The 22168-nt window shown below is 37.2% G+C and overlaps 1 protein-coding gene across 1 annotated transcript in view; it reads right to left on the bottom strand.

Moving 5' to 3' along the window:
- Nucleotides 1–22168, bottom strand: part of LOC100890782 (dorsal root ganglia homeobox protein) — a 30602-nt gene that overhangs the window by 3497 nt on the left and 4937 nt on the right. Inside the window, exons 3-4 of the mRNA XM_003729786.3 lie at nucleotides 13191–13279; nucleotides 12650–12751 (exon numbers count right to left, since the gene is read on the bottom strand). Of these exons, the coding sequence (XP_003729834.1) occupies nucleotides 12650–12751; nucleotides 13191–13279 (191 nt within the window). The remainder of the gene's footprint in view (nucleotides 1–12649; nucleotides 12752–13190; nucleotides 13280–22168) is intronic.

Below are 22168 nucleotides of genomic sequence, written 5' to 3' on the forward strand. Positions count from 1 at the left end.
AAACAATACAAATATATTTGAAACGTAAAACCATATTTATCCTTAAACAATAGAAATGTATTTCAAAACATACGACCAATCTTTAGACAATATGAATTTATATTAGAACATAAAACAACACCTCCAAATAAATATGTATTTTCAAAACGTGAAAACAAATTCTGATTCAACTGTCTTTCTAATTTACGGATTAACATGGAAAAAACAAACACCAACACTCATGACAATTATCTAATACAGGTAGGTTTGGTTGGGAGAAAGGTATATATTTTTTGAATAACTCTTGGGAAAGCAATACTTTATATAAAAAATCTATATAAAAGAGAAAACAAAGTTGAAGGGAGAGTATTGTAATGTAAGAGTATTCATATGTACACTATATAGTATTTAAAGAGTGTATTGGTATTGCAAAGTCGATTGAACAGAAAGCCGAAATCAGACATTATAATCGCGAATAAATGACGGGCTGTGATTGGCTGCCAGAAAGTAGACGTAAAGCCAGCCGTTTAATGACTGAGATGCTGGTGCCTGTCATATTAAGCCACCAGGCTAAATATTGTGCAGGCTGTTCACCTGTTTTCATAATGACAGCTTTGACTATAGTAGCAGGACTACTCGTGTTTTGAATTTTAATAAACGTAAATAGGTTTCTCACTGTCTTTCAAAAAACAAAAAAACAAACAAATTCAGTTCAAATTAACTTAACGTATGCTGCAAAGGACACCAAAAGCAACTATACTACGTCGATGTATTTCGTGGGATAATTATGTACAGGTAATTTTTTATTTTGTTATGAGGATTTGAAAAATATAATCATTTTGAAGAGAAAAAAAGAAGGAAAAAAAAAACGCGTTTGCAAATGTTAGAGACACCATCTTCAAAATGCATAATATAGAAAGTCTCTTTATTCGAAAGATTTTATTCAATTAAAAAATATTAAAAAATTGATTTGGTGGAATTTAATATTTCAAGAGTCAATGTCGAAAGAGTCTTCAGATTATTTTTTTGCCAAAAGACTTGGTGGAAGATATGCCGAAAATAACCACAAATTCATTTTTTTTCGAGAAAAATATCACCAAGGTACAGTGTGTGTGTTTCTAGTTTTGTTCGTATATATTGGGAAATTATATATTTTTCATAATGGCAATTTGTGAAAACTGAAAGTCTAATTCGAACACCGATCGATTAGCATATTCCTCTCGATGGTATAACCACCAGGTCTGGAAAACGCAATTTCGGTTTAAAAGTTCATTTTAAAGTCTATAGGTTTCCAAGGCGACAAAATCGTATCTTAGTAATCTGTGGTGTATTTAATGTCATCTTCCGGCTTTCCCTTTGCCAAAATGCTGTTAAAATCTGGAACTTTCGACAGCTTTTTGCCGCAATTATTCTGTGCGCGATAACACGCAGACCGTTGATCTTCGGGTAGGTCTCCCGGGGGAGAACATCTTGACACGTTGATGTGGCGAGTGTTTATGCCACTAGAAACCACTCCAGCCCATATCATTGCGTTCCCTACGGACCGTGGGCAAATCTGTCGCCAGGCCCTCCCCGACAGATCATCCTCTTTATCTCGCACGGTTAGCCCCGCGCTTCTAGCTAACAACAAGCACGCGATGTTCAAGACAAGTCTCATGACTCATTGTTAAATATTCATAAGCCAAAATTGTTGACTCTATGATGTACTCGAAACAGATGGAGTACTCTATCAGAAGGTAGTTGATTGTCTTGGCTTGCAAAATGTTGTTGCGCCGCAAGAGTTCTTTCTATGAGATCCCTTCAGGGAAACCGCTAAAAAAGAAGAAGATAAAACAACGTTATATTTGGGCTCAATAATTATATCACTATCATGATAATCTCTGAGTGTGTGTGTGTGTATGTATGTGTGTCGTGTGTGTGTGTGGGTGATATTAATAGATATATCTTGACATTTTGAGTAATCACGCGATAGCTCAGTTCGTAGAGCAGTGGTCTCGTAATCCAGCGACCCGGGTTCGAAACCAAGTCGATGCGCTAGTGCCCTTTAGGTAAGGCATTATATCCTCATTATAGGTCTCTCGGAGAGGACCTAAAGCCGTCAGTCCTCTGGATACTCACTAACAAACATTGATGCTCTCTTAGCAGTCAGGTAAAATAACCACAACTAAAAGGAAAATTACTTAATATCTGAAATGTATAGTTTCAAAAGCCCGCACTAAACCGTTACAAAAGGCTAATGGACCTTTGAGTCTGATGTTATGCCTCTACATGGATGTTTACATAAAATCAAGTTTCAGGCATTGGACAGGTAATTCAAGCAAAAATATAGGCCTATTTTTCATTAGTGTTAACATGATGAATGCGCAGATGAGGATTCTGATATCAGCGAAAAAATGTATACCGCAACGCTCAGAATATAAATCGTGATTCATCATTCTCTTTAATTTTCTCTTTCATCTCATTAACAAAAACTTTCTCTCTCTTAATCATATTTTTAAAAATGTTCATATATTCATATCAATATTATATTCAGAGTGGGATTATCTTGACAATATCAGGTATATACAGCACGACACATTAGGTTCGAGAGTTCGTTTATTCGGCATTTTGCCGATAGTTAACTGTCTTTACTGATATAACATTGGTTCAAATTTGTCATGTTATATGGCAAAAGATAATATTTTCATGCAAAATTATCCTTCACAGACTGTAATGATTGGATTTGTTTTCTCTCTTAATAACATATTTTATCTATTTTCTTAATTAAAAAATATCTACTATGATCGGAAAAGAAATGTAGAGCTTTTTCAATATCTTAAATCTAAAATTATAATGACATACGAACATAAGAAATACGACGATATCAATAACTACCGTAAATTGTAAGAATTATAACAAAAAAAATGAAAGTTGTAATCACTATACGCATGTGCACTTCGAAATCGGTAAATCGGTAATATCGGTCACACTGTGACCTAATGCCAGACAACTTTTTCATTATTTTCAACACATAAGATGACATGACTCGGCCCCTTTTCTTTTTCATTTTCCAGATTGGAAATCACATACTCTTCAACAAGTTTGAAGGAATGGCAATAAGAACATTATATGTCTAAACCAAATTATGCAACTAAAATTGTTGAATCATCGCTAAAATGATCACCCTTTTGTGACATAGCCTCACATAAAGTCGCCTTTTTAAATTGGACAGGAAATAAAATATAACTTTTTCAATCCTTTGGAAAATGTTTTATCAAAAAACGTGGAAGAAATATTTAAAGTGTCAATTGCATATCCAATTATTAGAAAAATGTAAATATTATAAGAAATTGTACATTAAAAGTAAAGGGAAGGACGCAATTTACCTGTTCTATGAAATGCTTTGTGGTAATACTAATTATATATCTTGAATATGAACTTTATCACAATCAGCTTGGAGGGCTTTATCTATATTGATGCATAAAACAAATTGCGGGAAACATATTTTGACTTCCGTGCCTTAAACTGATTACTTTCTTCTCATAACTTAATCAACATAACCTGGATATAAATTGGACCTTTAGTTTTGCTATAAAAATTTAATTTAAATTGATAGTGAGATAAGGCCGCCAGACAAATTCAATTAGAAGTCGTCCGTGTCGACACAGTTATTGTAGAAATTGGGGCAATTTTGATCGACTCTTTTTGCAACATGTATCGAACATGTTTTTATTGAAATTGACACCCTTTATTTTATTGGAACGATAAACTTCTCTCAAATAAATTCAAATATGTGTTTAATGTTCTATGTCTGGAAAAAAAATAGCGTATCGAATTACTACAGGGGAAGAGAGATGTTGTCTGCAGTAACATAGGCGTACTGAACAAATCATTTTAAAGTTCTCAATGTAAAGTTTAGTTGATTGCAACCTGCAAAAACTCAATTAAATCGTTGAATGGAAAACAAGATGTACGACTTTATTTTTGCGTTTGAAAAAATAAAGTTCTTGATTGCCAGAGAGTTTTATGAAGTTACACGGACCTTGTCTAACTCGAGTAACATCAATGCAATCCATACAATTCTTTGAGCTGCAAAATATGACGTCTCTAAAAAACTAATGATTGAATGTGCTTCCACACTGAGGGATGAGATGAGGAAGCATCACAACTAAACCCTGGAGAGTGTTTCACAAAGACTAAGATCGACTTCAAGTTGGACTTAACTATGGCAGGCTGTGAATGCCACTATTTTCTCTCATCATTTACTGGCATTGGTTTCTCACGGAACGTACTCATCATGGTCACAAATCTACAGAATTTACATTTTTTGATTGTTCATTATTGAAGACAAAAATATTATCTAAAGATCATAATTAGAGACCAATGGTGAGAGCTACCGATGGCATGAACAGCCTGTCATAGTTAAGTCCTCAAGGAACGTACTCATCATGGTCACAAATCTACAGAATTTACATTTTTTGATAGTTCATTATTGAAGAAAAAAAACATTATCTAAAGATCATAATTAGAGACCAATGGTGAGAGCTACCGATGGCATGAACAGCCTGTCACAGTTAAGTCCTCAAGGAACGTACTCATCATGGTCACAAATCTACAGAATTTACATTTTTTGATAGTTCATTATTGAAGAAAAAAAACATTATCTAAAGATCATAATTAGAGACCAATGGTGAGAGCTACCGATGGCATGAACAGCCTGTCACAGTTAAGTCCTCAAGGAACGTACTCATCATGGTCACAAATCTACAGAATTTACATTTTTTGATAGTTCATTATTGAAGAAAAAAAACATTATCTAAAGATCATAATTAGAGACCAATGGTGAGAGCTACCGATGGCATGAACAGCCTGTCACAGTTAAGTCCAACTTAAAGTCGATCTTAGTCTTTGTGAAACGCTCTCCAGGTCGAGCAAAACATATTAGGCTGGTTGAAAACACCTGAAAGCCATGGTTAAGTCCAACTTAAAGTCAATCTTAATCTTTGTGAAACACTCCCCAGGTCGAGTAAAACATATTAGGCTGGTTGAAAAAACCTGAATGCCATGGTTAAGTCTAACTTAAAGTCGATCTTAGTCTTTGTGAAACACTCTCCAGGTCGAGCAAAACGTATTAGGCTGGTTGAAAACACCTGAATGCCATGGAAGCGACCACGTGACCGACGGTGAGACCGTCTAATCAAATCCGTGCCTTCCGTAAAAGCACCTTACAAAATGTGTCCAATTTGCATGGGACAGTGACGAATCTAGCCCGCTTCCATGACAAATTAGGTGGGTGCGATAATTCGAGTGACATTTAGGAGAGCTGGAAACGAGATCAAATATGTATTCCTGCCCAATTCTGAAGTCCTTAGCAATCACATGTGGACTCAGTAGAGGCAGGTGTGAACCCTTTCTTTATACAGAATAGAGTCGGAAGACACTCCTTGAAATCACCCACCGTCTGCCAAAATAAGAAACCGTCGAAAATCTACCAGTTCCTTCCGATATGTACAGCTGGTCCAGTGATCGAATTAGAATAAAATCAGCCATGTTTAGATAAATTCATGGACAAATTTTAGGCGTCGTGGTCGAGTGGTTAAATCACTTGATTGGGGATGCAAAGGACATGGGTTCGATACCCGGCACAGTATATATATATATATATATATATATATATATCATTGAGCAAAGCGCTTTGTCCATATACATTGCCTCTCTCTATTCCGCATCGTGAGTGGATTAGCATGTGCGCGTCTGTAACATGGCGACGGTATTGAAAACAAAATATAGTGACTGATCAGAAACAATGTTTGCGTCTTATATCTCAATCACACCTCGCTAACTACACATTGATTTCACACCGACCAAATGGAGGCCATTCGGGGACTGAATTTCTTTGTTCGGTCTGGTGACGGTCTCGCTGGTGTCACGGGAATAGGGGTATTCTGAGACTATAAATAAAGGAAACATCGATCCGTGTAATAGATTTATCATCTTCCTACCTATGTGCTCAAAATGTAAACACAAATTCGTACAAAATAGTGGTTGAAACGAAAATAATCGGAGGAGATCTTAAAAAGTAGAATGTTCCTCGATTTGGCTTTCACGTAATGGTGGATACAAGCCCACTTTCTGTTTTACTGGCTTTATCTGTTTGGTATTTGGAATTAAAGAGAAAGGGTTGAGTGTGTATTCGGTGTTGATTTTGAATTTGATAATTCGATCTAAACTAGAGTCCTCGTTTGCGCTAATGAGTAGAGTGTGGGTCATATATGTGTGGGTGTGTATGAGGGGTGTGAGTGTGTGTGATGTGTGAGTGTGTGTGGGGTGTGAGTGTGTGTGAGATATGTGCGTGTGCGTCGTGTGTGGATACTGGTATGCGTAAACGGACAATGGAGTAGCGCTTCAAAATGGTGTCTCCCTACACATTATATTATCTTCACACGCCATAATGACCACTCCGTTCGTCCGGCATTCTTTGTTTTCTCTTGGAGGACGGTGACGACTCACCATTCGCAGCTGCACCAGATCTAATAGAATAATTTCGTTTGGTTGCCCCTAACGTGATAACGCGTTCGAGTCAATTGAATTACGGAATTCCGAGGGCAAAGAAAAACACACATCCACCGTCTTGTAACCCTGCTAGGTCGGCAGAACCTTGAGCAGTTTTGGACTCCGATAGTCTCGCACCAAGACGAAGCATTTAAACGTTCCGTCGCAGCCCTAAAACAGACATCGCCAAAATGCTCGTGGTCACTTTGTGTACCAGTAGTCCGGTTGACCCGTTGCCGAATGCATTTCACTTCTATCTGTATGCAGAATAAGCATATAGGCGTTACTTAGAAACGAACTTTTGTGTATGTGTGTGTGTGTTTTAGATGATTAATGCAATGATCCCATATCTATCCATATATCGACAAACCTACCAAAATGATCACAATAGAAACAAGACTATTAAAAAAAATATATAAAAGAAAATAAAGGTGATTTTCTGCATTTACTTTCTGTAACAACAGGAGCAACGATGTGGTATTTTAGGGGCTAACAGGAGCCTAATGTTTTACTCGTTAATGGTAGACTGCCGTGGTGAATGGAAGATCGGTGCAAATCAGCTGATAAGCCGTTATCAAAACATTTAAAAAAAAAATCACCATCACACTCTTTATAACATTCGAAATTACTGAATCTTCTTAATATGTTTTACAAATCACACTATATATTAACTTCAAAATTATCTACATAATTGAACACTGTGCTCTCTTTGGCTGATTTCTACCCCAATTTCTCTCTAATGACATGAATAATTGTGTCAAGAGCATTCTTAAATGATAATGATCATGATAATAACAGTCATTATAATAATAATAATGATAATAATAATAATACATTTTGATTGGCACGTTGCCACTACACGTAGAAGAAAGAGTCCTATGGGTCTAATGTCATTGTGGCAAATTTGGCAAACGCCTCACAGGGTTCAAGTTATTCTACATAAGCATCTTATTCCTAATGAAAACAGAATGTGTGATATAACGTCGAGTCCACGGGCCTCACATGCTATTGTAGTATCTAAAGTTTAAAAAAAACGTTAACCACAAACAATGGAATTAAAACCTAGCACAGACCATTTGAAAAATCGGCAAACGAAAAGTATATCTGAATAAAGGCAAAGTTTCTATAGAAGTCCACTTTGGCTGTTTGAAAATGTTCGAGGCCCTTTTTTTATCTTCTATCTTCAAACATGTTTTGGGGACAATCTCGCGATCACCTGAGAGAGCATCGCAGAGAACTGATTGAGAAGCTCTGGATTAAGGAATACCAATGAATCAAAAAGAATTACAACAATTTATATAACAAAATCAGCTCTGCAGCAGTTGAAACTGAGAAAATGCATTTTTGAAAAATTGTTGCTCGAAGTTCCCATGGTTATGGTCATTAAGAGAACGAGAAACTGTCAAGCATCAATAATTTCTCTAATTAACAAATCTTATTCAATTACGAGTGGGTGGTAAGTAGTTGGGTAAATACCAACGGGTATGTATTGTTTGTAAAGCACAGTCCATTAAACACACGACTGAAGCGTAACAGTTGTCTTTATGGATGCCCAGAGACCAATATTTCATAAATAATCCAATTTTCATCATCTCACAGGCTCTGATTTCCACATTCTATGACAGGAAGAAGGGCAGACAATCAGGATAATACCCGGATGCGGGTGAGGACAAAAATTAAGAAGGATAAACTGGATAAAAAAGTTTCATTTTGTAAATGGACTCGTAGAAGAGAAATGGTGATCGGGATAGGAAATTATTATGAATGCATGATTTATGCGACCACACTCGTAGAAGGCAGCCAAGCGTGTAAAATTTCAGACTTCAATTTTGCGAACATTAGCGAAAGGGGTAACAATGTATACTGTGTACGAGATGATATCATAGATGAATAATTAATCTTCTAAATCTCAACCGATCATTTCCTGACGACTACTAAAGATAACGCCTTGTCATGATGGAGAGTAGATGACGAACACCGTGATTAACACCGGTTCAAATAATGCTGATTGCATTTACTCGCTGTCCCAATTACGTATAATATTAGTTAGCACGGGAAACATAAATGTATATGCCAATAACCAGGCCATTTGGAAATCAGGCAATGTAGTTAGCAAGCGGCCTTTCTTTCCCTAAATTCGTTTCCTATTTTATCCATTAGATAAAGAAAGGCCGATTAAAAGATACCGAGGAAGATGATAATTGTCAATGCCATCATCGTGTGGGCAGCCATGCGCGCCTAATGCCGATAATTTTTCAAAGTGTTTATGGAACTCAACGCCACTGAAAGAAAAATCTATTTGGTAATCTGGAGAGGCGGTGATTTTTATTTCACTCCCCTCTCTCCCTTCCCTCTCTCTCTCTCTCTCTCTCTCTCTCTCTCTCTCTCTCTCTCTCACACTACATTATCTCATGGAAGATGCATTGCTCCTTTGGGACGTGCCTCTCTCTGCCCGAACCCGGTGAAACGCACAAAGCCAATTAGCCCTCCGCGCGCTTGAGTACCGCCAAAAACGCATTTTCGCATACATCGCCTGCTAGTATTTCAAACTATTTTGCGATTGAATATCCCTTCCCACCCATCACCATCAAACGACTTCTGTCCTCTTCTTTTTTCATTTCCCCATCTTTCTCACTTTTCCCAACCTAGCAGTTAAGGGGGGATCTAATCCGGTTTGTAAGAAAACAATCAATGTGTATTTACTAGATCGTAAAATGCAATTATTTTGCGCGCCAGGGAATTGGATGCACGTGGTGGTGGTGTCTCCATGACACGGGTGCACCATCTCGCCGTTCACGGGCGCGGGCTTGATTTACCGGTTTCGTCGTCAAATTCGGCACGAAGGCCTCCGACGCATTAACCGTGAACTTAATGACTATGGAGGACCCATGCATTAACTCATCATTCCAATTAACAGCCATATGATGTGATTACGGGGGGATAAGCAGGAAAATACACATCATTGTCTATTATCAAAGTTGTGATGATGGCCCTTGATCGCTAATGCCATGGTAAATGTGGGAAATTGCTTAATCTACTTGCCAATATTATCTAACAGAAAGTTTGAAGCTCGGTTAACTAATTCTCTACAGTCTACTTAGATAAAGAAAATTAGTGTCTGTATGAAACCTGCATTGAAGCTTGATAAAACATCACGTCATAAAATATGGGTGTAACGTATAGGCCTATATATCTGAATGAACTTATCTACTTTTCTTATATTATATAGATTCTATTTTTTCTTCATATTTTGCCTTCCATTTAATTCACTCTTGATACTTAATTAAAAATTCTTACATCACATTTGTTTTTTAAAGTCGTATTACTGTAATGAACTTATCTTCATACTTACTTTAATGTTATTAAGCATGGCTTTAATGTATTGTACCTTATGCCTGTGTATTATAAGCCTTTCACTTATATCTGTGCATTATAAGCCTTTCACTTATATCTGTGCATTATAAGCCTTTCACTTTATATTATACACATGACTTTGTAGATACATATCTATATACAAATATTATTATAACAAAGCTACGAACATAATATTATTGTTGTAAGTATTCTGATCACCCATTAACATAGTCATCCCTGAGGAAGGAGGAGCCCCCCGGAAATTTGGAAGTCTATACCTCTATCAACTTTTAGAAAAGTCTGCTTCAAATGCATGTCTTCAAAGTGTGATATAAATGAGCAAAACACAAACAACTAAACATCAATTTACTTAAAAAGTACATTTCGACTGTTGTTTTCAGTTTTTCAAACTCAAAGAATTAATTGTCAGATATTACGAAGTCATGAATACTTCGATGAATATATGAATATATTAATCAATTGATATTGATTATAGGCTGACACCAAGAGCTGTTATCGGATTATTGTCGTGATAGAAGATTTATTTCATAAGATTATCTTTGATTTCCGTAGTCCATGGGATTCTAACAATAAACACGTTTTGACAAAATTAGCATTGATTGACACTAATCACAGCTGGAGGACAGACACTTAGGATTTAAGATAAAGAAAACTTAATTCTAAGAAATATGAAGGATAGTGACTTATACTTTAATTAGCATGACCGAATATCAATTATATCCTAAGCCAAACATGTGCCGAAATTTGAATTTTGTAAGGTGATACTTTCTTCATAAATATACATCAACTTATACAGCCGAAAGTGCCTCAGAGCCTTTTTCAGGTGGCAATATTTGAAGAGTTTAATTCCCAAAGGAGCTGAATCCATTTTTGTAACTTCAGAGAAAATAGAAATTGTTTGCCAGATTTTGTACAGGCGTCTATGGAAAAGTGATATTAGAAGATGCATTTTTTTCTTCATAATTGCTCCCAAAATTTAGGTCAATGATTTTGTTGAAAGACAGGTAATTAAATGAACAATGTTCTGATATCAATAACTCAATTTTCATCAAAAGTGGATTTAGCTCCTTTTGGAATTAAGCTCTTCATTTATCGGAGAGGGGATTGTGGAAGCAGTGAGATGGGAGATGGAAGGGAAGGTGGAGAGGCAGGATCAGACAACGAGTAAAACGGACCCCATAGACCTATCTGATGGTGTACACGCTCCCCTGGGGGTACATTCGCTACTAGATTACCATTAATACTCTTATCTTTTCTTTAATTTGATGACGAGAGCGCGACAAATTACATTAACATCTTAGCTTCTATGAGATTAGTCGGGAAGGAGGTTTGGTAATAAGCTATCTTATTTACTTTGCCTCTCGAATTCTTTCGTTTGGAAGAAAATCTTGTTTTCAATTTGCTGCTCTAAATGTAGAACTGACTTTGACTCGCGAGACCCTTTTTTGTTTTAGTCGCATCTGCATCTTGAAGACGTCGAACTCTTCCGCCATGTGATATATTTTTATTACATAATGTTATGCTGTATAAGATTTTAGCTAAATCGTATTCTTTGACATCTTAAAAAATATAGGTATCAAATTTGAAGTAGCTGCTGGATAGCAAATGGGTTGGAATGAAAGAACATCTCATTCGGGTAAAAGAACTAAAGAATAAAACATAACAAACTGAAACAAACAAACAAACAAACAAAATAACGAAACAAACAATACAAAACAAACAAACAAAAATGAACATAAAACAAATACACAGAACCAACAAACCAAGTACCAAAATTGAATAAAAATTAAAACAAAGAAAGGGTCCTCAGATAACGATTTTCCGACGAGAGGCCGGGGGGAGGATAAGGTATTAAAAAGAAATGAAACGCAAGGGAGAAAATCAACGGGGCAAATATTTCAGAGGAGTCATTTTAAGTCACTTTCCTTTCCCTATTAAATATATTTCTTCATCTCACTATTCACTTTTTCCTCATTTTATTTTGGGCATATGCCCTCCCCCGTAGTTGCCGTTCTGTAAAAAATGTCTAGGTCTTATAATAGCATAAAGTGTATTTTATCCTGTTTTATTGTTGAATATGATCTCTATTTTTGGGCTTTCTTTTGTACTTTCATTTTGTGCCCTTTTCAGACATCCTGTTCGTTGTGGTCCTATAAAACCTCGTTCATATATGGAGACGTAACCGGCGGCGGTTTTTATTTGTTTTCTGATGACGTAAGGTATGATACGCTTCACATTTCTGTGATGATAACACATAGAGAAGTAAATATGTGTAGGACCTTTGTTGCGTACAGTTGCCATTCATTTACACACTTACAAAAAAGTAGAATAGAAGAAACTCGCCGCGGTTTACCGCTTGATATCTGAAAGAGCCCTACGTGGTATTAGTATTTATAAGATGATGACGTGGATCCTAATCAAATGATTGGTTGAGAACGTACACGTGACAAGGCATATTTTGCCTAACACGTATAGTTTTGATAATGACCGGTCATTATCAAATGCTAATGACCGGTCATTAGTAAAATCATGTAAAACATCATTTTCTAAAACAAATAAAACATAATCTTATAAAACAAATAATACACATCATTTTGTTCGGACATTAGTAAAAATTACCTACACTCGGCACCTTCAAAACCGTCTAAACATCCTCAGCTATCGCCTCGGGCGTGTTAGACTGTTCCAAAGGTACCTTGTGCAAGTAATTCTTACTAATGCCCTCACTGCTGTGTATTATTTGTATGTTAATGAAGTTAGTTACCTGTACACGGGCTTCTGTAAGATTGATCCGTAGTGCCAGGTCCTCGCGTGTGAACACGTCAGGATAGTGAGTCTTAGCAAAGGCTGACTCTAACTCCTCCAGCTGCCAAGGAATCAGGGTTACAAAAGGATAAAGATAAATGATAAATAATTGATTGTAACTAAAACAAATTTTTCTTCATTTCTTCATTTTTCAATTCTGAATACGTAATAAACTCAGTACACATTAAATCATACGTGGATAAATATAAACTTAGTTTAAACAGCACTGGTTAAGTTCTGAATACATAATAAAGTCAGTATAGGCCTACGTTTATTTAAAACATACATGGAGAAATATAGACTTAGTTTAAACAGAACTGGTTCCGTTCTGTTTACGTTGTGCAGGGTCCCCACGTATAACAGTATTTTAACATTTGGCGGGGCGCTCCTATGATACCATATAAATGAATATATTAATAAAACTTTCGGTGGTAATCCCGAAGCTATAGTGAAGGAGTGGGGGCGCTGTAGTCTTTAAAATATATGCATTTCGATCATACCTGTTGCACAGTAAACGTGGTTCTGTTTCTTCGCTGCTTCCTTCTCGCAAAAGTCTCGTCCAAATCACCTCCGTACGTAAGCTCCGAATCTGAGGGAAAAGCGAAAAAAATTGGCGACTTAATTCACTTCAAATGCGTACCAACCGTCAATATCAAAGTCAATTCAAATCGAATATATCTATTTCGAAATAAGAAAACGAGGTACCCAATAGAGTATACACATAAATGGCATATCCAAAAAGGTATCAAGGGGGGGGGGGGTGGTATACCTTCCCGGTGTGAGCCGTAGGCATGCTAAATACCAATGAGACAAAACACTCGTTTATGAGTTTCAAAGATAATGTGCATTTTTGCGTCTCCAAACAGGATGGGGCGTACTCTAGCTTTAAAGGCCCAATGCCCAATACGCTAAGTTCTAAGCATGATGCACTTTCGAGCGCTACTAAAAAATAACCACACCCAAAGCGTTCCTTACCTGTTAGCACCTCACTTCACATTTAACTCTTACATCATCACCTTTCTAACAAATTAAGTTTTCTTTTCATATTATAGCATCATTCTTGCTCACCTGCCTAAATATTACTCATTCCAAAACGCATCTTGAATCATTTTTTTTTTCGCTGTCAGAATTTGTTGCACTTTTGTATTTATCTCACCGCCCCCGTCTTTTGAACCAATTATTCCTTTTCAACATCACCTCTCTCTCTTTCGTTCTGTCTCTGTCTCACTGTCTCTTTTTCACTCTCCCTCTCTCTCTCTCTCTCTCTTTCCCTCTCTGTCTCTATCTCTCTGCTGATTGTGAACACATTGCATCAATGTCACGTGCTTTGTTGGTTCAACTGAGGCATGATCCGCCCAATTTTCTCCCCGATAATTCTTCCCCAAATTTCCCAAATAATTCACATTCAATTATCCCCTCTTAAATTCACTTACAATCGTGTCTGCGATTTCTCTCTCCGGCTGCCCGAATCTCGTCGCCTCAAAACCTCGTTTCCTTTCATTTTGGAAAAGGGGCGGCAGTCGTCTTATTCTCTCATTTTCCCCTTTTGCCTTTCCCGTCTCTCTCTCTCTCTCTCTCTTTCTCTCTCTCCCTCTCTATTTTTTGGACGTAATAGCGTTCCTCAAAACCCCATTCTATTTGTCTCATTCTCTCATTTTCCTGAACTTCGATACAGTAGAGATCTTTAATTTTTGTCTTTATTACTGTCTCTTTTTTTTTTATATCACTAGAAAAAACGAGATGTGATATTTATTCATCTTTCTCTTTCGTCATCATCTTGTCATCGCTCAAATCTTCCTTTCTGTCTGTCTCTGACTCTCTGTTGCTATCTTTCTATGTCTCTTTACTGGTTAAGGAAACAGAGAGAGAGAGAGAGAGAGAGAGAGAGAGAGAGAGGGAGAGAAGAGGAGCAGGGGGAAGGGGCGACGGTCCTTATTACGACAATCAACGAGATGCCTTTTTTTCTTAAGAACGTGGTTCTGATTTATGATGCGAGTGGCCCTTGAATTATCCTCTTGTTTTATTCTCTTGTTCGGTTTGTTCCTCTGCTTCGCCTTTCTCTTTCCTCTCTCACAAACCCTGCAAAACCTTTTGATAAATGCCAACAAATTGTAATTATGTGTCGGACAAAAAAACGTTTGGTCAAGAGAACCACTAAACAATTAAAAATGGCCAAGATATAACAAAGACTTCGGTTGGTGGATTGCATTAGCTTAAATCATGATCAATTATTATCGAGTTTGAAATGGTCGTTTTTAAAACTATGTATCTTGCCGGCAAAAACCTACAAATGGTATGATTAATAATTGACCATTATCCTTTAGACTTTTTGCTCCCTCCATCTGTCTCTCTCTCCTTCTCCCTTCAGCCTCCCCCTTCTCTCTTTCTCTCTCTCTCTCACTTTCCCACTCCCTCTCCCACTCCTCTCCCACTCCCTTCCTCTCTATCTCACACACACTCACCCCTCCCTCTCCCACACTCTCCCTCTCCCCTCCCATCCACACATACACGCACGCACATACACCCTTTCTCTTCCTCTCCCTCTCCCACTCTCTCTCCCTCTCCCCTCTCCCCTCCCTCCTCTCTCCCTCTCTCTCCCCCTCACACCAACACACGCACTCTCTCTCTCGCTCTCCCTCTCTGTCTTTCACTCTCCCATACTTCCTTCCGCTTTTGAGTTCTTTTCTTTTTAGAAATCCATCAGAGCCTGTGTGTCATGACTGTCGTCTGCCAGTTAAAAATACTAAATTGTTGCAAAATTCCTTTCCGCGGGCGAGGCTCGAAAACTGTACAAATTCGCGAGGCTTTTAATCGAATAGTTGTGTTTGGAGAGCTGTACGGGCACGCCGGGCGAAGTTCATCCGATTTCACCATACCTGTCAAGCTTATTATGTTCCCCTTCTTCTTTCTAGCAACTACCGCACCAATTATTCTAAAGCCTTCTCTCATTCGCCGGATAATCGCATTTGCCAATAAGTTTGACGACTTGATACAATGAAATTATATTTAAGAGGGATCTCTCTTTTAGCGTGAAGAAATCCGTAAATGTCCAAATTGTCAATTTAGGGGCATGTGCTCCGGTCATTTGGTACGTGGAAAAGTGACTTTTGGAGAAAATCTGCAAAAACATAATTCAGTGACTTTGTTTAGTTTTAGTTTGTTCAAAGAACAGGGTGCTCGATGAAGTTATGGACGGAAGGCATAAACTCTCCATGTTTCATGTCAAAAACAAACAAACTGTGTGCTGATTTTTCAGCTGATTTGTTTTGACATGAAAAAACCGGGAACTCCTTTCCAGTAACAGTACTGTGCACTTTTTTCTCTCAACAAATATAACCGAAAAAAGGATTTTGTAAAACTGTTACGATCCTGAATAATTCCTACGAATATCTAGGCGATTTGTTATGACCGTGTTTTAGAATTTGTCGCATTTTATATCAATCATATCATTTTCCATTTCAAATATTTAATATGTATGAAAGGATTTGACTTAATTCCCTATTTTTTTTTATTTTTTTTAAATTTTTTAAAATACTCTATTGCCCTATTAATGCCGTTCTACATTTTTATCAGAAATATTAATTTCTACCGATTCCCTATTTTTTTAATTTTCGATATAAGTTACCAAAATCGTACTCTGACGACTGAATTAGCCTGATTGTTTCATTGTACATAGTATGAAAAGATAAAAGGCGTTGGCTATTCATTATGAAACTGATTATTTTGTTGCCATAATTTATATCTTATGTAGTAATTTACTTTGCGAGCTAATTAAGCTTGGTGAAATAAAAGCTCGAGGCATACACCTCTGCTTGAGTGCATACATCTAATCTGGGCGCCTAATTAGGCCACCATAATAATCGTGGTCATCTACTTCCCATTAGTAAAAACTCCTCATAGAATTAGGTGGGAAAATAAAAAAACATGACTTCACAATCCTCACAAACATACACGGAACCATTATCCGTGTTTAGTGCGTACATCTCTTGTCTCTCAACGCTGATACAAAGGTCCTTCATTTAAAGAATTAAATTTAGCGAGAAAACCATTATGAGTTGGAGCATTAGCTCACCGATTTACTCGCTATTATACCGCGATGTGACGCCGGGCGCTCAATATTGCAATGGGCTTGCGCACACCCCTTGCGCTCACAGCGTAATTGCATTACGGGCAAATGGGAAGATGGATAATTTTGTAATTGAATTATTCATAACTCGGCGATCGAGCCTTGAGATTTCGCTTTTCTTCTCCTCGCCATGAATAATACACGGTCCAGTGGCTGCGAAGTCCTCGTCACTCTCTCTCTCCTTCTCTCTCTATATCTACCCCCTCTCTCTCTCTAGCTCCCACTATCTCATTCAATGTCTCTCATCTTCAGCCTCTCTAGTTTGCTACTTCAATATTACATCTATCTCTGCAGCATCTCTGTAACCCCACTTGCCATTTCATCCCAATGCTAATATTTTGGAGACTAAATAATTTACAAATCAATAATTTTCCTTTGTAAACACGTATACTCATGCCAACGAATCAAGTTGAATAGTGTGTTTAGTTTTTCCTTTATTTCGTAACTGTTGTTAATATTTTTTTTAGCTTTCTGTACCCCTCCCGATCAATCCCTCATCCTCACTCCTTTTGTAATTCACTACCCTCCTTCCCCCTTCTTTAAATTCTTTCTACCGGATGTACCATTCGATTCCATCACTATATCATTCTCTTTCTCTAAGTTGATTGTGGAATATCTTCGCAAAGAACGGGGTCTCTTCATTGCTACCTCTATGAAACATCTGTTCGTATTCGTTTAATTAAGTTAAGAGGCGAATCTTTATTCTATTTCGGGAAAATAAATATTGTTTATCTTTATGTTAAGAAAATAAATTATATCTCACCCCTGTCACCTGTTGTCATGGCTACTTATAAACTAATTATTTTCGCAATTTGACATGGACAAAACCAAACGTTTGTCTTCAAGTATATCGACGTCATGCGAAAAATAACTTCATTACAAAGAACGAAGAATAATATTTCATTACCTTTCTAGGTCGATGGGTTATAGATTCAGAAGAAGTCTTTATCGGTATAAAAATAAAAGTTGAAGGTTAATACAATATGCAACAATTCTATGATGGTGTTCCTTACCTGTCGAAAATCAACAAGCAAAATCTCTCTCGTTTTGTTTAAGAGCAAAATATTGATAATTAAATGAATTATTACTTTTCCTGGCGTATTCTTATTCTCGATGAAAGTCATTTTCTCATTTATTTACCCTCTACCTCTCTTCCCCTATACTGGTACTACCCCTCACCCCTTACCAATGGCGTAAGCAGGAATTTTTTCAAGGAGGGTGTTTGAGGGGGGGGGGGTTAGCCTCCAAATAATAATAACATACTGAACTTAGTAACTACCATCATTCATTCTGATAACACCCTCTTCATCTCATTAATCTACCCCTCTCCCCTATACGGATACCAGCCTCCCCACCTTATTACCCCTCTTTCCATCTCCTTCTCCCCTCTACACGGATACCAACTCCCCCATCTCATTGTCCCTCTCTTCATCTCCTTCTTCCCCTTTGCTCATATTATCCCCTTACCCCTTCTTCCAAGCCTTCTCTACCCCTAGACTGATACCACCTTCTTCATCTCCTTACCCCCTTCCCCTTACCTCTCTATCCCCTTCTATTCCCATTCTCCCCCATCTCATACTACCCTCATCCCTTATCCCTATTTTCCATCTCTTTCTCCCCTCTGCAAGGATACCAAACTCCCCATCTCCTTGCCCCTCTCTTCATCTCTTTCTTCCCCTTTGCTTAAATTACTCCTTACCCCTTCTTCCCATCCTTCTCTACCCCTAGACTGATACCAACTTCTTCATCTCCTTACCCCCCTCCCCTTCCCTCTCCACCCCCTTATATTCCCTATACTGATACCCTCCCTCCCCAAGCAACCATGAGCCGAAGTACTGTACTCCCAGCCCCCGAATCTTATTACTCGCAACGCTGATTCTGCTGATAACAATCACTGACACTCAACAAAAAAATGGAAGAAAGAAAAAGACAGTGCGAGAAAAAAAAATCACTCTTTTGTTAGGAAAGAGGCACTTACAAGCCTGATATGCATCTCCCTGCCTCATTATTACAGCCATAATTGCATTAAAATGCGGTAAAGTATCAATGATTTATCCGGTTGCGTTGTAAACTATAATTTGGGAAGAAGGATTGCCGTGAAATAAGACACACCCACAATAAAACAGAATATTTAAAAAAAATAACGAGAGAGAGAGAGAGAGAGAGCCTGGGGCAGATTATCCAAAGAGTAGAGTTTGCGTGTATTTATTGTCAGATGATAATTCACATTAGCAAGGACTTGTAGGTGATTTTGTTTGTAACGTCTGACTTTTATGGAATTTTAAAATTGCATGAGTATAAGCTAATATTTCTTTAATAGAAAAAATATCTCGTTACCGCACTTTCTATTTCAAGCTTTGATTTTCATCCTATTCATCACATCTCCTTTATTAGTTGGGTATCCAGGGATCTTGATTTAATGTCATCTATAAAAAACATATTTTATGGTCAACTCTATAACATATTTTATAGTCACGTACATATAAGTACTTCACAGAATAAGTTCATTAAACGTATAAATACTACATTTGAAAACAGAAGAAGAGGAACGGCTTAAAGTGATGGTGTCCTCAAAATATACAAAGAGAGGGTGTGGACGTATATAATTATCAACTGCACGAGAAGATGAACAAACGATACATCGAATGCAGTCACAAGGGCCGATATCAAAGCCCAATTTTATGGAAAAATTCAAGTACGATCACAAATAGTGTCAAACAATTTATATCACACTGCGAAAAACGGAAAATGGAACTCTAAATCTTGCAGTGACATAATTTCGTGTTTACATAAAAAGAATCCACACAAACAGAAGAAAATATATAGGCTAATTACATTCTTCTTTCCATTGTAAAATTTAATTGAAACCGTGATTAAATAAACGAATCCCTGTTAATGTCATATTGTTTACCGAGTCTTCAATTCCCAGAAAGACGGGAAAAACTTCGAATAGTCATTAATTATGCCAAACCAATTTCATACCTTATACCCAGCTTTTTAAAAGCTTCATGATATGACATTATTAATTGCTTATACAGGAGTCATACATTTTTCTCTTATTATTCATGAACTAAACTTCCACGTTTACATTTGCATCAAGTTGCTTTTCTGGTAGGTATACCGCATCATCCATTTAACTTTGCGGAAATTAAACATAGGAAATTCATTTAAAAACGTCTCGAATCTTGAGAATTGAAAATGAATTCGTGCCGACTATCTGCCCTTGTGAATGATTGTAAAGAAGCACAAACCCCTCGAATCCTCTCAAAAATTTAGTTGGGAGTAGAATGAGATAAATGGCAGAAGGTTAATTCAATCCGCAGTGAAACAGAGGCCTCGGTATAGTTAGTCTACCAGGCCATATGCACTAGAACAAATCAAGATAATTTTAAACAGAGAGGGGAGAGAAAAGAGATAACGAGAAATTGAGTTATATGTAACCGCCTAGCCGGGGTGGAAAAAGAGACACACGAGTCGTCCCGTATGTGATAACTAGCTTCTAAAGAAGGAAATGTGATCTCAAATTGGAATAGATTGTTTAAATTCTATTGATATTGGCTTGAATTTAGCGCCCTTTTCGCGTGATGGGAACTGGCAAATTAAGAACACGAGAGAGACAACATTTATTTTATCAGCCCATCTAAGAGAGCACATGCCCGTCCGCCCAAACACTTTAACCAAATTTCACCGAAATACGATTTTCACTTAAATTTGCTAATAGCGTCTCTTTTCGACAAGAAAATTTGCCCCTTTAGTGAAACCAGAGTTATATTAGATTAATGGCACCGCGCGCGGAGAAATTCGGTTAGAGATTTTTTTTTCCTTCTCCTCTCAACTCCCTTTTCTCACTTTCCTCTGCTTTTCTCTTTCAGGGATGCAATTTGAGTGCTTTAAGAATTACTGCAATAGGCGTCTGACAATTTGGGAGTAGTGAGTTAATACAGCGATAATGCACGGCGCTAATGATAGCAGAGCGATACTTAAATAACACGTTAAATTAGGTTTTGAAAAAGAAGGGTGCGGTATAATTTCATCATTGGGGGCAATTTGTGGAGAGAGAGAAACGGTAAGTGTATCCACCCACCAGCCGCCATTTTGGTTTTACCCATAGATTCACGTGCCACAAGTTCGTGAGATGAAAGAATTCCGGCAAATATTTACCCTCATAAGTCATTGGATTTCTGAATAATGATATTTGGAAGAGCAATAGTTCTTAATCCGACCAGCTATGATCGGTGCGATGACCAGTCATGTGATTTGATCATGAGATTTAGGTCACATGACTTGATAATGAGATCCACTGTTGCCCATAAAGTTGGAATTGTTCCAGTCCTCTCTTTTCTTGAAATGATATTGACAATATGATTTTTTATTGAGAGATTAAAGATAAACTTGATTTCTGGTAAAAAAAAAAAAAATTAATTCTCACAGAATCAAACGAAACTTACACTGAATGTTCAAGATTACAAATAAATGACATGTGCCAAACAATTTTGGAAGAAAATGTATACTGGCTGAGTAATGAGCATAGAAAGACAAGGAAATCAAAGTAGTACTAGCCCCGACACCATGTGTGTTGTCCCATACATAGCTTTCTGTGTACAGTGCTTGTTACTATACCAAGACTCGGTTATGATTTTGATGACTCCAGAACCTTTCAGTGCACACCAATACTTACATGCTACATGATCAACTGTTTCTGATCCTTTCCACACCTTTTCTTTCACAATGCAATCGCATTACCAGTACTAAAGTTTATCTTTAAGTAGGTATCTTTCTCAGAACTCAATCTTTATCGATCAAGCTTTTCATCAGTAAAGTTTTGAGTAGACATAAACTTTTTCTATCTAGCAAAAAATTATATTGTCACAATCATTTCGTGAAAATAGGTAAGAAAAATGTTATTCCAGTTTACATCACGCCTACTTTGTTGATGTTTTGGTATTAAGATCAGATTGCGCTAATTCCTTTCTCTCCCCCCTCTCTCTCTCTCTCCCCCTCTCTCTCCCCTCTCTCTATTTTTCTCTTTCTCTCTCTCACTCACTCTCTCTTTCACTTTCTCTCTCTCTCTATCTTATTATAAATTTACTAGGCATACCGTAAATTTGTTGTTTATGTAGATACATATTCAACAAGAAACTTTACAACGTTTGTTCCAACATCTTACTTTCTGAAACAATACCTACATCCCAATACGCATTCACGTGTGCATAAACCGTTTTTAAGGTATACAGTTCTTGAATACAAAAAATATGGATCTCCTGGATTTGGGTTTTATTGTTGGAGTAATGTGCTTTCCAATCAATTATTTTTTTGAACTTTGGATTTTCTTTCTCAAATAATATATCTTGA

Source organism: Strongylocentrotus purpuratus, unplaced genomic scaffold (assembly GCF_000002235.5).
Source record: "Strongylocentrotus purpuratus isolate Spur 01 unplaced genomic scaffold, Spur_5.0 spur5_scaffold_10, whole genome shotgun sequence".
In the NCBI taxonomy this organism is placed as follows: Eukaryota; Metazoa; Echinodermata; class Echinoidea; order Camarodonta; family Strongylocentrotidae; genus Strongylocentrotus; species Strongylocentrotus purpuratus.